The sequence below is a fragment of the Rhincodon typus genome, chromosome 29, assembly GCF_021869965.1.
Source record: "Rhincodon typus isolate 14 chromosome 29, sRhiTyp1.1, whole genome shotgun sequence".
NCBI classification, from domain to species: Eukaryota; Metazoa; Chordata; class Chondrichthyes; order Orectolobiformes; family Rhincodontidae; genus Rhincodon; species Rhincodon typus.
The window spans coordinates 21,165,982-21,181,979 of record NC_063360.1 but is presented as its reverse complement, the minus strand read 5'-3'; the positions used below and the strand labels follow the sequence as shown (position 1 = coordinate 21,181,979).

At 39.5% G+C, this 15,998-nt stretch overlaps 1 protein-coding gene across 1 annotated transcript in view; it reads right to left on the bottom strand.

Annotated features, from left to right (window-relative positions):
- Nucleotides 1–10,411, bottom strand: part of LOC109914325 (inactive tyrosine-protein kinase PEAK1-like) — a 108,628-nt gene extending 98,217 nt beyond the window's left edge. The window contains exon 1 of the mRNA XM_020513908.2: nucleotides 9,285–10,411. Within this exon, the coding sequence (XP_020369497.1) occupies nucleotides 9,285–9,859 (575 nt within the window). The 5' untranslated portion in view covers nucleotides 9,860–10,411. The remainder of the gene's footprint in view (nucleotides 1–9,284) is intronic.
- Between the last annotated feature and the right edge of the window lie 5,587 nt (nucleotides 10,412–15,998).

Sequence of the window (15,998 nt, the reverse complement as noted above, 5' to 3'; positions counted from 1 at the left end):
TCCAGCTCTGCACCTTGTTGTCTCAAATATTCTGTATCCACTGCCTTTTGACGAAGGGAATTCCAAAGACACTTCAACCCTCTGAGCGAGAGAAAAAAAGATTCCTCATGTGTCTTAAGTGGGAGACCCTTATTTTTAAACTATGACCCCTATTTCTTGATCCTCCCACAACAGGAAACATTCATTCCACATCAACCCAGTCAAGGCCCCTCAACATCTCATGTGTTTTGATTAAGTCACCTCTGACTTTTCTAAACTCTGGAGTCTGGTCTGTCTAGCTTTTCCTCACAAGGCAATTCATTGGTTGAGTGGTCTAGGAAACCTTCTCTGGATTGCTTCCAATGCATTAATATCTTTCCATAAGAATGGTGACCATTACTGTTTACAGTATTCCAGATGTGGTCTCACCAATGCCTTGTATAGCTGAAGCATAACCTCCTTACTCTTATATTCAATTCCCCTTGCAATAAAAAGTAAAACTTGAGGGAAGAAGGCAATGATCGAGTTGTACATGCTGGCACCAACAATGTAGGTAGAACCTAAGAAAGATGTCCTGTTTAGGGAATATGAATGATCAGAGGCTAAGTTTAAAAGCTGAAGCACAATGGTAATGATCTCTGGATTACTTCCAGAGCCCAAAATAATTAGCAAAGAAGCAGTAAGATAAGAGAGCAGAATGCCTCACTCAAAGATTAGAGTGGGAGAAACAGGTCTCAATTTATGGTCTCTAGTACCCTTACAGGTCAAGAGGGAGATGTACCATTGAGATGGTCTTCACTTGAACTACACTGAGATCAAGGTACCGATGAATTGAATAACCAGGACTATCTGTAGGACTTTAATAAAAATGTAGTTAAAATGGAGGATGGTTCAGGTGAAGGGAAATTTAGAAAGTTAATGAGAAAGATCAAGCAGAATAGTGAGAGATAGTAAGAATTGCCGATGCTGGAGTCAGAGATAACAGGGTGGAGCTGGAGGAAAACAACAGACCAGGCAGCATAAGAGGAGCAGGAAAGTTGACGTTTCGGGTTGGGACCCTTCTTCAGAAATGATCAGTAAGGTGTAACAGGAAGGGACAAAATGTGGAAACATAACACTGTACCAGGAAATAGGCTCAGATTTGGTGAGAAATTGTAAAGGATGAAATTGAAGTCCCTTTATCTAAATGCAAGTAGCATTTGTGACAACCTGGATGATAGCACAAAGAAAGATGAAGATTGTATATATTGATAGACATTATAGAGATGTGGTCTGAAAGAGACCAGGATTATGAGCTGAACATTCAATCTGCTTGACATTTTGGAAGGATAAGAAGAAAGGAGATGGAATAGCTCAGTCAGTAAACTATGAGATCAATACAGTACTAAGAAATGATCTCGGCCTTGAAAATTAAGATATAGAATGAATTTGGGTGGAAACAGGACATAGCAAGCGAAATAAATCATTTTCTAAGAAGTCACAATCTATTTACCCTTTAACAGTAGTAAAGCATAAATCAAGAGATCATGGGGGATGGTAAGCAAAATACTGCAAGAATTGTAAGTGACTTTAATCCTCATATGGACTGTACAAATCAAATGGCAAGGGTTGTCATCAGGATGAATTCATAATGTGTATTTGGGATAATTTCTTGAAATAATATGTTGTGGAACCAATAAGCAACTTAGGCTGTTTTAGATCTAGTAGTATGCAATGAGATTGGGCTTATTAATGATCTCACAGTAAAAGATCTTCCATGGAAGAATGATCATGACGTGATAGAATTTCATGTAAAGTTTGTGCATGAGAAACTTGTGTTTAGAACCTAACTAAAGACAATTATAGACATATAAAGATGGAATTGTCCAAAGTGGATTGGGAAAATGAACTTAAATAAACATAGTCGCAGACATTTAAGGAGATATTTCATAATTTTCAACAATAAATCATAAATTCGATTGAGAAAGAGAAACTTCATGAGAATGATTAACAAACTGGCTAACGAAGGATGTTATTGATGGTATCAAATTAAAATAAAAGACAAACATTATTACAAAGGTGAGTGGGAGGCTGGAAAGTAGGTGTGATTTTAGAAACTTGCAAATGGTTACTAAACATAATAAAGAATGAAAGGGAAAACAGATGAAATTAAACTAGCAATAAATACGAAAAGATTAACAGTTTATGCAAGTATATAGAAAGAAATAAAGCTAAATGTTGGTACCTTAAAGTTTGAGACTTGGAAATGAAACCAAGAAGTAAGGAAATGGCAGACTTTGATGAAATATTTTATATCTGACATCACAATAGTTGAGGATTGATTTTCTTAGGGAATCAGAGATGGCTCATCCTTCCTGTCATGTCTTTCTCAGTGTAATAAATGTTTGTGAAAAATTATGAAATATCCCCTTAAATGTCTGCCATTGTTTATCTTCTATACATTGTCCCAAAAGTATCTCAATAATAATGGGGTGGGGGCAGCACTGCAGCTCAGTAGTTAGCACTACTGCCTCACAGCGCCAGGGATCCGGATTTGATTCCAGCCTCGGACGACTCTATGTGGGGTTTGCACATTTTCCCTATGTCTGCATGGGTTTCTTCCAGGTGCTCTGGTTTCCTTCCACAGTCCAAAAATGTGCAGATTAGGTGGTTTGGCCATGCTAGATTGTGTCTGGGGATATGCGGACGAAATGGGTTAGCCATGGGAAAGAATTGTTTCAGAGATAGCAGGAACTGCAGATGCTGGAGAATCTGAGAATAACAAGGTGTAGAGCTGGATGAACACAGCAGGCCAAGCAGCATCAGAGGAGCAGGAAGGCTGACGTTTTGGGTCTACACCCTTCTTCAGAAATGCAGGGTTACAGGGATAGGGTCCAGAAGTGGGTCTCTGGGTAGGATGCTCTTTGGAGGGTCGGTGCGGACTCAATGGGCTGAATTGCCTATTTCCACACTATAGGTTTTCTATGATAAAGCAATCATTATAATTAGTAATGTTGTCAGCAAACTAATAGGACAAAAGACTGACAAATCCCAATGAACTGCGGTATATGGTCTTACAGCATTGATTGTAATTAAACACAAATCTCATGATTCTGAAAAGGTTGCAGTGGATTGGAAAACTGCCAAAGTAACGGACCTATTCAAGAAAAGACACACAAAAGTAACAGGGGACTATAACCCAACTAGCCTAATTTCCATCACTGGGAAAAAAATACTTGAATCGATTATTAAGGAAGCAATAGTAGGACATTTGGAATGTCTTTATTTAACCAAGCAGAATCAACAAGGTTTTATGAAATAAAATTGTTTTTGAAAAGTTTATTGGAGTTCTTTGAGGATGTAACAAAAAGGGTGGATAAAGGGGAACTGCATTTGGAGTATCAAAATAATTTGGCAACATGCTCCATAAAAGGTGACAGCACAATAATAAGAACATATGGTGTTGCGTGTCATATATTAGAACGGATAGAGCTAACGAAAACAGAAAATTGCAATAAATGGATCATTCTAGGTTGTAAAACCATGTGCCACAGTGCTGCAGCTTCAACTATTTATATTCCATATTACAATTGAATGAAGGGACTAAGGTTCGTGGTCAAATTTGCTGATGATACAAAGATAGATGAGGAAGTCAGATAGAAGTGGATCACAAGTAGCTAGATTTTCATTACTGAGATGGATTAGCTTGACCTAACCTGGCACAATGAAGCGGTTTAAAAGGTTCTGTAAACTTAATTACTGTTTTATGGAGGTGGGGGATGGATTGCATTGTGTCTGCTTACCCTGGAAGCAAATCATAGGCAACTGTGGGAATATGTAAGTGCCAATGTGAGCTGATCTGTTCTTTTAAAAGTTATCAGGTCTCCAGTCCTTATCTCTAACACCCCCCTCAATCCTACCTACCTCCATGCCAACTGTTTCTCTCACTTATTTTCTAATGTCCCCTCATATTCTCCACATCCCTCATACTTGCCATGCCCTCTCATACTCCTTGCCATCTCTTTAGCTACTCACTCAGTATCCACTATTGGCAGATCTCAGGGGCTATGCGGAGATGAATCAAAAAACTTTGAATTCATCTAAGTTACTTTTCACTCATGCACAATTGATACAAGGAAACTCCCATTCATGAATTCCATTCAAAGATTTTAAATCTCCCTGAATGTTTACTCTGTTCTAAAAAATAAACAAACTTCTGTTCAGACCTCACATTAAAATCAACTAATCTTTCTATTGCTTCAAAAAATGGCAAACTTGGAACACCCTGATGAGATATTTAATTGTACCTTTTGAAACTCAACCAAGTATTCATTTGACAGAATAATAATCCTTTGGAAATGCCAACAAAGAGCTCTATTGAAGTTGCATGACCAGATGGTAATTTAGCTTTTAACCTTCAACAGTTAGCCTGCAAATCAAAGCAGTCCTGCATGTGGTGTTTTTATTAACTCTCACTGACAGCTTAAGTGTGTATTTTTCCCAACTGTAAAGAGAAAGGCATTTTAAGAAGTTCAGATCATGGCATCTAAATAGACCTTACCCACCATTCATGAGTATTTGCATCTACTCCATTAAATGTTGACCTCCACACTGTGGGTCAGGGTCTTTAGAGCTGCCAAAAAGGGATTTGTGTAAATTCAGCACAAAATTCAAATTCCCAACTGAGGTTGGGTTTCCCTCCTGTGTGATTGATATTCCCCGCACCCCTTTCTCCAATTTTTAATTTATTAAATCATAGAATCCCTACAGTGTGGAAACAGGCCCTTCAGCAAGTCCACACCAAACCTCAGTGCATCCCACCCAGACGCATCACCCTATAAACCACCTAATCTACACATCCCTGAACACTATGGGCAATTTAGCATGGCCAATCTAATTAGCCTGCACATCTTTGGACTGTGGTAGGAAACCCACGCAAACACAGGGGAGAATGTGCAAACTCCACGCAGGCAGTCGCCCGAGGGCGAGGGTGGAATCTAACGCAGGTCCCTGGCACTGTGAGGCAGCAGTGCTGACCACTGAGCCATCATGCCGTCCCTAATGAATTTGACATTTTTGCAGTTGGGGTATTTGTAAAGATCTGTGGGGTTTTGCTGGCTCTGTGAAAATCTGGCCCTAAGAGACAGAAAAGGGACGTAATTATGTTGAATGATTATGCAGAAATTTGGCAGGTGAAGTAATATGAGAAAATCTGAGGTTATCCACTTTGGTACGAAGAATAGAAAGACAAAATATTATTTAAACAGAAAGAGGCATCAGAATGCTGCACTACAGAGGGACCTGGGTGTCCTTATAAATGAAATATCAAAAAGATGCCCTCAAAGTAATTGGGTAGGCAAATGGAATATTGGTGTTCATTGCAAGGGGATAGACTATAAAAGTAGGGAAGTCTTATTACAATTGTAGAGGGCTTTGGTGAGCTACCTCGAGTACTGAGTACAGTTTTAGTCTCCAAATTGAAAGAGGGACAGTTTTATGTTGCAGGCAATTCACAGCAGGTGTACAAAGTTGATTCTTTGAATGAGTGCATTATCTTATGAGAAATAGCTCAACAAGTTTTGCCTATACTCCTTGGAGTTTAGACAAATGTGAGTTGCTATTATTGAAACAAATAAGATTCCACTTGATAGATTAGATAGCTTGAGGTCATTTCTTTCATGGGAGAATCTACCACTAAGTGGTACAGTTTCAGAATAAGAGGCCTCTCATTTAAGATGGAGTAAAAGGAGTACTTTCTTCTCTTGAAAAGTCATTGATCTTCGCAATTTTCCATCCAAGAGAGCTGTTGTTAAATATGTTCAAGACTGTGGGACAGAGAACTATAGGGGATTCGAGGGTTACAAGGAACAGGTAGGAAAGTGGCATTGAGAGCAAGATCAAATCATCCGTGCCCTTTTTGACTGGTAGAGTAGGCTTGAAGTGCCATATGGCCTATTCTTTCTCCAAGAGCTTATGTTCTTAAAGAAAGAAGGGTTGTAAAGAAGAAATTTGCATTAATATGGCACTATTCAAAACCTCAACATGCCAAAAACCTAATTTAGGAAATTTTGAGATGAATCTTAAAATTTTTTGACTAATTGTCAGTTGTGTTGAGGGTTTTGGAGGGTTTTTTTTGCCACAAGGCCTCAAGCACTTTCTTGCCAAATCTTCCCAGTCTCACCTTATTAACTACCTACCTCTTTTCTCTGATGTCCCTCTCATCTGCTTCTAGCGCCATTCTTACGACACATCATTCTTGGAACAACAAATCAGTGCTGGGATATCCCAGCATCCCTGGTACCTGTGCCATCTTTAAAAGGCCATTGTACACCTGGACAAGTCCTGTAAGTCCTTAGCTGCCCTGCATTTTTCATGGACAAGGCAGACAAGAGAAATTTGGCACCCTACTCTGAGGGTAGGGACCTGGAGGTCCCGCTGGATAGGGTGGTGCACAAATGGGACCAATAATTTCTTTACAGCCACTCCAAAGTTTCCATGCACAGCAATCAACAGCGGCATGCCAATCGCAGCATTGTGTTCCAGAAGTCACTGACATTCACGGACCACGGATGCCCACGTATAACAGCCTGGTTTGAGGTTCCTACCTGGGTCAGTGCAGTCTGAGCTGTTGTAGAAATGCAGATCATTGAAGGCAGAAAATCAATACCACGAACACCTCCACCCTGACGCCATCAGCATAAATACCATAACAGTCTCTCTGATGCCTCAAACTCACTATATCTCCACTCCTGTACTCACCTCTCACCAAGGCTGTTGCACTATCACCATCTCTATTGCCTACAATATCTTCCCTGACTCATTGTCACCCACCCCCATGCCCGACACCACTAACCCTGAATGCCCTTTGTACTGCCTACTCACTTGCTTAGGACGCCTTCCCAACTACATCAAAAGTAACAATTGTGACAACCACTTTAATCCACCACAATACCTACCTGCCTCTCATTCCAGGTACAAAAGAGCTCACAATACGGCAGAAAGTTTAAAGATGGGTGATGCACTGCCCAACATTCAGTTCCTCACTCCTTATGTGGGGAACATCCTGATCTGGTCACCCTGAGTAGGTCCTGGACTGATTAGAGTCATAGAGTTGTATAGCACGGAAACAGACCCTTCAGTCCAATTCGTCCATGCTGACTAGATATCCTAAATTAATCTAATCCCATTTGCCAACATTTGTCCACATCCCTCTAAACCCCTCCTTTTCATGTACCCATCCAGATGACTTTTAAATGTTGTAATTATACTACCTTCCACCACTTCCTCTGGTAGCTCATCCCTGTGCAAGCAAGTTGCTCCTTATGTCCCTTTTAAATCTCACACCTCTCAACTTAAACCTATGCCCTCTAGTTTTGGACTCCCTCACCTTGGGTAAAAGTCCTTGGCTATTCACCCTGTCCATGGCCCTCATGATGTTATAAACCTTTATAAAGTCACCTCTCAGCCTCCGACGCTCCGGAAAAAAAAAAATGCAGCCTATTCAGTCTCTGCTATAATTCAAATCCTCCAATCCTGGCAACATCCTTGTAAATTTTTTGTGAACCCTTTCAAGTTTAACAACATTTTTCCTGTAGAAGGGAGACCAGAATTGAACACAGTATTCCAAAAGTGGCCTAACCAATGTATTTTACAGCTGCAACATGATCTCCCAAATCCTAAACTTAATGCACTGACCAATAAGGGCAAGCGTACCAAACACCTCCTTCACTATCCTGTCTACCTGTGACTGCACTTTCAAGGAACTATGAACCTGTACCTCAAGGTCTCTTTGTTCGGCAACACTCCCCAGGACTCTAACATTAAGTGTATAAGTCCTGCCCTGATTTGCCTTTCCAAAATACAGCACCTCACATTTATCTAAATTAAACTTTATCTGCCACTCCTCAACCCAAGAGCCCACTTGAGTGTGTCCAAGCCCCTGGGTTTGTATTGGTGGCTGTGCTTGACTGACTGGGCCAAAAGTCCCCCTGACTAAAAGCTTTTTCTCTTGACTTGACTGAGGCCTGCTGTTGACCATGACAAGTTTCCCAGCTTCGGATCTGGGCTAAACAGAACGGAAATGTAGCAGAGTTATAAGCCTGGTTAGCTCTGGCTGAGCAGGTAGGGTACAAAAGGCAGGGCAAGGCTATGCAAGGAAGGGATGCTGTAAACATTTGGGTAGGCTTAGAGTGAGTCAGTGCTAAGACAGAATGTGAATAGCCTTGAGCTACAGTATTGTCCAGGTTTGTGTCCTTGAGCATACAGTGTCCTTTCAGCAACATTACAGTGATACAGCATTGAAGTACTGATGTGTTCTGTCTGTGGATTGGAAATGAGAGTTCTTGGAGACTGAAACATGTTGGATACCAATGACTGTGAATGTGGGATGCATGGGGCTAGTGCTCATGGAGCATTCCCTGAAACATTGATGCCTAGCATCTAATAAGGAGCTTCTCTAAAGTAAGTGGCGAGCTGAAATTGCCAGGTACCCACTCTGATTTCAATGTTGAGAATTCCCGATGTCTAACTTGTTTGGTGAGTTTGGTAAAATAGGCATCTGAATATTAATGAGTCAAGTTGTGGCACTAATGAGGTGTTTGATAAGCAATAGTCCCCTCATTTGGATACTCACTGCTGCGTGGCGAGAAACTTGCCGAGCTACTTGGCTAAAGCATAAAAAGTGGAGCAAGATGCTTCAGATGTTAGGAAAGACCTCTCCCGACTTCTCGTCCGAATCTGCCACAAATCTTGTCATGACACATGTTGCTCAGACCCCTATAAGATTCCACCCATTGCAATTAAAGTGCACCCAACAAGATTACACAAACAGCAATTAAATAAGTGACAAAATGACCAAATGTTTTAGTCTGTTAATTGACCAGAACCAAGAAAGCTCCCAGCCTTTTCTTCAGGCAAGGCAGAACGAGCATTCTATCGTGTAAGTTTGCCACTGTTTGAAAAATAACACCCCTAATAGTGCTGCACTATTTTAATAAAGTGCTGAATCACCTTATGTGCTCAAGCATTAACTTCTGACTCAGGAACACAACCTTTATCACTGAGCTGAGACTGCTAGGTATTTCCCTTAAATCAAAACAATCCGTATTAGAAAATGTTCACTCTATTGGGAATGATGGAAGTTGCATACCATTCTATATTTTAGAATAATTAATAGCATTCACGTAATAAATAGTGCAGATTGAATTCCATGGCTAACAGGTATATGGAAAGATCAAGACACGCCACGTATTTAACAGATAGCACTAGGCATTTCAGTACAAATACTTATTTAATAAATATGGCATGAATTTGCCTGAGCACAATACCTTCGAAACTTTACAGGGAGCGGTGGTGGCTGTGGGTTTGAAGAATCTGCCATCTGCATTTGGGTTTTACTCAGTGTCTTTCTTTTCTCTTCACTAACGAAAAGTTCAGATGGAGTTGTGTAGGTGACTGTTTTATCATTACATCTCTGAAAGCGTGCCTGATGCCAATATGTATCCAAATTCTCATAAACGCTGTCTTCATCTGACACCTGCTCAAAGTTGCCGTTGGCAGTATTATTGATGGTCGCTGTTCTGTGTTGTTGTTTAGTGTTTAACAGAGTTCGCTGAGGATTGCCATATTGTACAGAGTGGCAGGGTCCTCTATTACCCTTCTTAGGAGATTCAGAGCTGTTCATTTTATCTTTCCAAGGGTTAGGATTACTAAAAAATTGCTGTCTTTTTCTCGTGGCACTATTTTTTGCAGAAGATACATTACCTTGCGGCTTCTCTTTTGTAGACACCATACATGACTGGGATGAAATGTCACTGTGTAATGCTCTGTGCCGTGAACCTGTTGTCATCCCTGTTGACATGTTGCAACGCTGTGGAGGAATGTTGCAATAATCACTTTCCATTTGAAACTTCTTCAATCGACACCCATTTCCAATTAAAGAAGAAAACGATGGCGAGCTTTCTCACATTGATGAGATTTCTTTTGTACATTAGAATTCTGAATTGAAGCTGATTGCGAATAATTCTTGTGAGCAGATTAACGGGAACTGTTGAAGATTGTCATTTTGTTTTAAAATCTTCAGTGCCAAGAAGAAAATCTTGCAACCCTGGAATTCCTTGTCTATAAATAAACCACTTATCAGGGTTATCATCCAGGTGATGGAGGCTGGGGTGGGGGAAGCGAGCACAAATTGGGGCAGTTATTCAGATTCCCCTTTTGTTTCCTGTCTGTGGCTGGAACCTTATGCTTCACATTTAAAATGTTCTCACTGCCTTTTGCTAATTTGTTGGCCGCAGTTCTTGTGTGAAGTTAAATTGTTCATAGAGGCCCCTGCATCCCTCCTGAAATAATTCAGCGTCTTCCATGTTGCTTGCTGCTTGTGAAGATGACTTTCTTTCGGAACCATAAAAACGAGGCCCGTTTTCAACCATCCGAACGAGCCTTCTGTTGGTGCAAAAGCTTCCTGTGCTCTGGTTGCCGTGGTTTCAATGGCATCCAATGAATACACTTATTGAGATTATGAGCGAAACTTCTTTAGGGTGTCATTGCTGCAATATTGACTATCGTAACGTGAAATCAAACCCGCTTTTCCTGTACATCCTCACATTCATAAAACGTATCTCTTCTGAGCTGCAAAAATGCAGAGTCGGAAGATTTTTGCATTGAATCTACGGACTTTTTAATTCTGAAGGTTTCTTATTTTGCCAAATGTCAACAGAAAAGTAAATTGTGTTACTTTCAAAACTTAATTTCCAAATTATCTTAAACTACGGAAACTGAGTCTCAAGCATTGCAGGTAGTGCACCCTTTTCTAAAGCTGGGTTGCTGTCAGCACACTATACATTCAATGTATATTTGTAGAGTAGTGAATATTCTTGTTTGCCTTTAAATAATAAATGGTGTTTAGTCACTAGTCACATATACAATGATAATAACATATTGACTTAATCATTGCAATCCAGCCATTTGTCTATAACACAAGGTCTATAACATCAGTTTTGCAAAACCTTAGGAACCAGGGCTCCAAAATAAATTGTTTTCCCCCAAGCATGCTAACATGTGTGATATTGTCATATCTTCAATTACTCATAAAATATAACTGAAAACGTTATTTTACAAAAGAATGAGGATTCCATTTAAGACTAAGATGAGAATAGTTTTTTTTCTCTCAGACAGCTGTTGGTCTATGGAATTGTTTGCCTCAAATATTAGTGGAGACTGAATTATTGAACATGCTCAAGGCTGAAACAGATCAATTTTTTTGATCAACAGGGGAGTCAGAGGTTATGGGAAGTAGATAGAAAAGTGAAATTGAAGCCTTAATCAAGTAATGACACTTTGACTTCAACTATATTGTTGCACATTCTCTGTCACTGGATCAAAATTGTGGAACTCCTGTGACAATACTATGGCTTTAAGAGGTGTATTTTGTATTTTTTTTAGGAAGAAAGGTTTGGACAGAGTTAGTGAATGGTCTGCTCAAAACGAATAGAGTAAACAACTTGTGAGGCTGTCGGTTTTGCCTTTTTTTAAAGTTAAAACCGTAGAAGTAGCCTGAATGTGTGGGGTTAAGCTCCCACAGAACAAGAATTTTTAGGTTTAGCTTTCAGCAGTTGCTGGAGTCTTGAAGCTGGATGTGGAAGCTCGTATTCTTCTCTCTGTTGCAGCTAAATGCTGGGGTTCTCTTCCTGCTGCTAGAATTGCATGTGAAATGATCTATTTTACTGAATTTGCCTTTGCCAAGGGTGTGTTTATCGAATGTTACTATATTGGAACAGTTAATTAATAGTAGTTCATATATATTATTTTGTTAAGCATTTCGATAAGTTACAGTTAAACTAATTCTTTTCTTTTTATTTTGTCTGTATTTTAACTGCAGTGCAAAAAATAAATTATGGCTTGTTTCAATTTGAGTAGTTTGACGAATCAACTTGCATCTGGAATACAAAGCCTTACACTTACCTTTAAAATAAGAAAAAGTTAGGGTCCAAGCTATCTTCTTAATATATTTTGAGGAGGTTTGGCTTGGTCCATAACAAACTGGGGACTCTTTTTGGGATCAAATCTCTAATTGAGATCGGGTTTCGGATTATTGGACTCAAAGGCAGAGAGTGGTGAGTGTTGGTGTTCTCTTTTCGGGGGTTGAATTTGTTTGGTTTAAATTGGGTGTACCTTGTGTAATAATGGCTCTTTTATTCAATAAGATTTTCCTGGGACTGGAAGAAGTCACTTCAGGAGTTTACAGAAAGTGAGCAAGGCAAAGCATTTGGAATTGGTAGATAAGCTGGAGCTGGGGTTGCCTTTGTCCATGCGAAAAGGAAGGGTAATTGCAGCAATAGCTCGACATTTACAATGGCTGGAAATGCCACTGGAATCTTAGGAAATGATTAAAATTCAATTAAAAATGAGGCAATTTAAATATGGTAAGTAAATGAAACAGTTTGAATTATGATTTAAAGCAGAAGAAAAGCAGAAAGAGACATTAGCTCTCACAGGGGGAGAAAAAAGGAAAGAATAGCCCTGGCAACATAAAAGGAAAATGAAAGGATGGCGCTATCAGAAGAAAGAGAGAAAGAGAGAGAGAAGAAAGGGAGAAAGAGAAAGCTTTTGAACTTTGGAGGTTGGAACTGAAGACTCAAAGTCAACATCAAATGGCAGAGTTAGAGATGAAATGTAGGAGTAGTGATGAGGACAATGACTGAGAGCAGTCCCATTGTACCCAAAGGCCTGGGAGTGTCCTGTTTAAATATGTCCAAGTGTTGCTCAAGTTTGACAAGAAAGATGTAGAGATAGCGAGAACTGCTGATGAGTCAGAGATAACTCAGAGTGGAGCTGGAGGAACACAGCAGGCCAGGCAGCATCAGAGGAGCAAGAAAGTTGACTTTTTGGGAGGACCCTTCTTCAAAAATGGGGAGGGGGAAGGGAGCTCAGAAATAAATAGAGAGAGGAGGGTTGGGGCTGGGGAAGGTAGGTGGGATGGTGATAGGTGAGTACAGGTAAGGAGTGGTGGTGGGGATTGGTCAGTGAGATAGGAGGGGCAGATAGATGGGAGAGAAAATGGACAGATTGTGTCAGGTCAAGCAGGCAGGGATGAGAGGGAGGGTTGGACATGGGATGAGGCCGGGGGTGGCGAGATTTTATGATAATTATGAGTTGGTTCAAAAATCAAAGTTTGGCTTCCAACATCAATTTCAATCTATGAGGGACAGAAATTGGAGAAAAGTGAAATCCTCAGGTGGTAAGGGAAAAGGAGATCGCACTGATGGTGGTAAAACTAGTTTACCACAGGGTAAAAAGGAAACCCATGAGGGAGAAAGAGAAGTAAAGAAGCTTAGATGTTTTCACTGTAATAAAATACACCACACGAAGTCGCAGTGTTGGTGGTTTAGAAAAGGCACTGAGAAGATGAATGTGGGAAAACAGGATAAGTTTTTGATGAGGTTTGTTGAAGTGGTAAAGGAAAGCACAATGGAAGTTAAAAAGCTGAAAAAAATGTACAACCTGATCAGAGTTGGTTGAAAAGAAAGTGCCAGATGTCTTTAAATAATTTATTTGCATGGGTAAGGTTTACTCATGTATGCCAGGAGGAGTACTTAAAGAAATTAAGATTTTAAGAGAAATGGGATTAAGTCAATTTTTCATGGTGAGAGATGAGACGATATGTAATTCAGAAGGAGTATTGCCAGTAAAGGTGGTGATGTGTGGAATTCATGGTGAGAAGGGCAGTGTGGTCCATTATATAAAGTGAGGTTAGAGAATGCAGTGAAAAGTGGTGAAGTGGTGATGGAAGTAAAAGAGAGATTCTCAGTTACAGAAATACAGTTTATCCTTGGTAATGATATAGCTTGGTCACAGGTGGTAGTGATGCCTACTGTGGTTGAAAAACCAGTGGAAAATCAGACAACTAAGGTTTTACAGAAAGTATGTCCTGAGAGTTTTCCTGACTGTGTGGTGACAACGTCACAAAACCTCAGTTGAAAACAGGATGAGAATTCAAAGAATTAAGATAAGGAAGTTGAAGTTCAATTATCAGTAACTATGTTTGATTAAATGGTTGAGAAAACAAAAGAATAGATGGAGGAGAAGTGGATATTTTTATTTCAGAGAAATTAGCTGAATTACAACAGAAAGAAGAAAAACTAAAACAGTTGTGTCAAAAAGCATACACTGAAAAAGAATCTGAGTGTATCCCAGAATGTTACTATCTTAAAAATGATGCCTTGATGAGGAAATAAACGCCATCACATATTCAGGTGGATGAGAAGTGGGCAGAAGTTCATTAAGTTGTATGACTGGTGGATGTTGCGAGTAGTACATGACTTACCAGTAGAATGCCATTTGGAAGTAAGGAGAACTCAAGCCAAAAGAAAATAAAATTTCTATTGGCCTGGACTGCATGAGGATGTGGTTGACTTTTGCTGGACATTTCATTTGTGTCAGGTAATTGGAAAACCTCATGCAGTGATAAAACCACCTCCCTTAAATCACATCCCCCCATTTGAGGAACCTTTTACAAGAATCTTAATTTATTGTGTAGGACTCCTACCTAAAACAATAAGTGGGAATCAGTATTTATTGACCATAATGATGTGTCCACTAGATTTCCAGAGGCCATTCCATTACGCAGCATCATGGCTAAAAGGATTGTAGAAGAGTTACTCAAATATTTTACTATATACAGACTGCCAACAGAAATACAATTGGATCAAGGGTTAATTTTTACATCAAAATTATTCAAGGAAGTTATGGATAGTTGAGGAATAAAACAATTGAAATCCATTGCATTCTACCTAGAATTGCAGGGAGCATTACAACAGTGGTATCAAACTTTAAAAGACCATGTTCGGGTTTCATAGTCAAGACTATCCAGAGGATTTGGATAAAGGAATTTCATTTGTACATTTTGCAATTAGGGATGCACCCAATGAATCAACTAAATTCAGTCAATTTAAATTAGTTCTTGTGCATGAGGTGATAGCACTACTGAAACTAATTAAGGAGAAATTGGTGAGTCAGAGTTCCAACACCACACATTTGGACTATGTGTCAAATTTTAGAGAAAGATTAAATACAGCTGGTGATTTAGGCTAGACAACATTTAAAAGTAGCACAGCATGTGATGAAACAGGAGGTAGACAAGTGATCAAAACTTCATTATTTTGCTCGTGGGGATAAAGTACTAGTGTTACTCCCAGTTTTGGTGAACCTTTAAAGGCAAGGTTTACTGGGTCTTATCAAATTGAAAAGAAATTGAGTGAAGTGAATTATTTGATAAGAACGCCAGGTAGAAAGAAATCTCACAGAATGTGTCATGAGAATATGCTCAAAAGGTATTTTGATAAGGATGGAAAGCAAAAGGAGCAAAGAACCAAGTTCGGATGATTCTGAATTGGATAGTCCTCAAGTTAAATTGGACAATGGGGAAGTTCTCAGACATTGGGGTAAATTATTGAATTACTTTCCAGAGGAAAATTGTAATGATCTGAAGGAGTTGTTTGAATCACAAGGGAAGATATGTGGGAATAAACTGGGAAGTCTAATCTAATTACACATGATATTGGTATAGAAAATTCTGTTCCAATTAAGCAATATCCTTACAGACCTAACACTCTCAAATTGGTAGATTCAAAAAGAGATTGAACACATGCTCAATGACAATATAATCGAACTGAGTTGCAGTGAATGGATCTCACCCATGGTATTGGTGCCAAAACCAGATGATAACTGATGATTATATGTGGACTAGCACAACGTCAAAACAGTTACAAAATCTGATTCGTATCCTACTCCATGTTTGAAAGACTATATTGAGAGATAGGACAAGCAACTTGCATTACAAAGTTGGACTTACTAGAGGATACTGGCGAGTAACTTTATCTGAAAGAGTGGAGGAAATTTTTGCTTTTGTGATGCTGAATGGACTGTACCATTTTAAAGTCAGGATTCCTGAGACTGAGTGGTTTTTATCAGAAGTTTGTAACAAATTTTAGCATAGTTGCTCCACAGACTGACTTGTTAAGGAAATGAAGAAAATTTCAGTG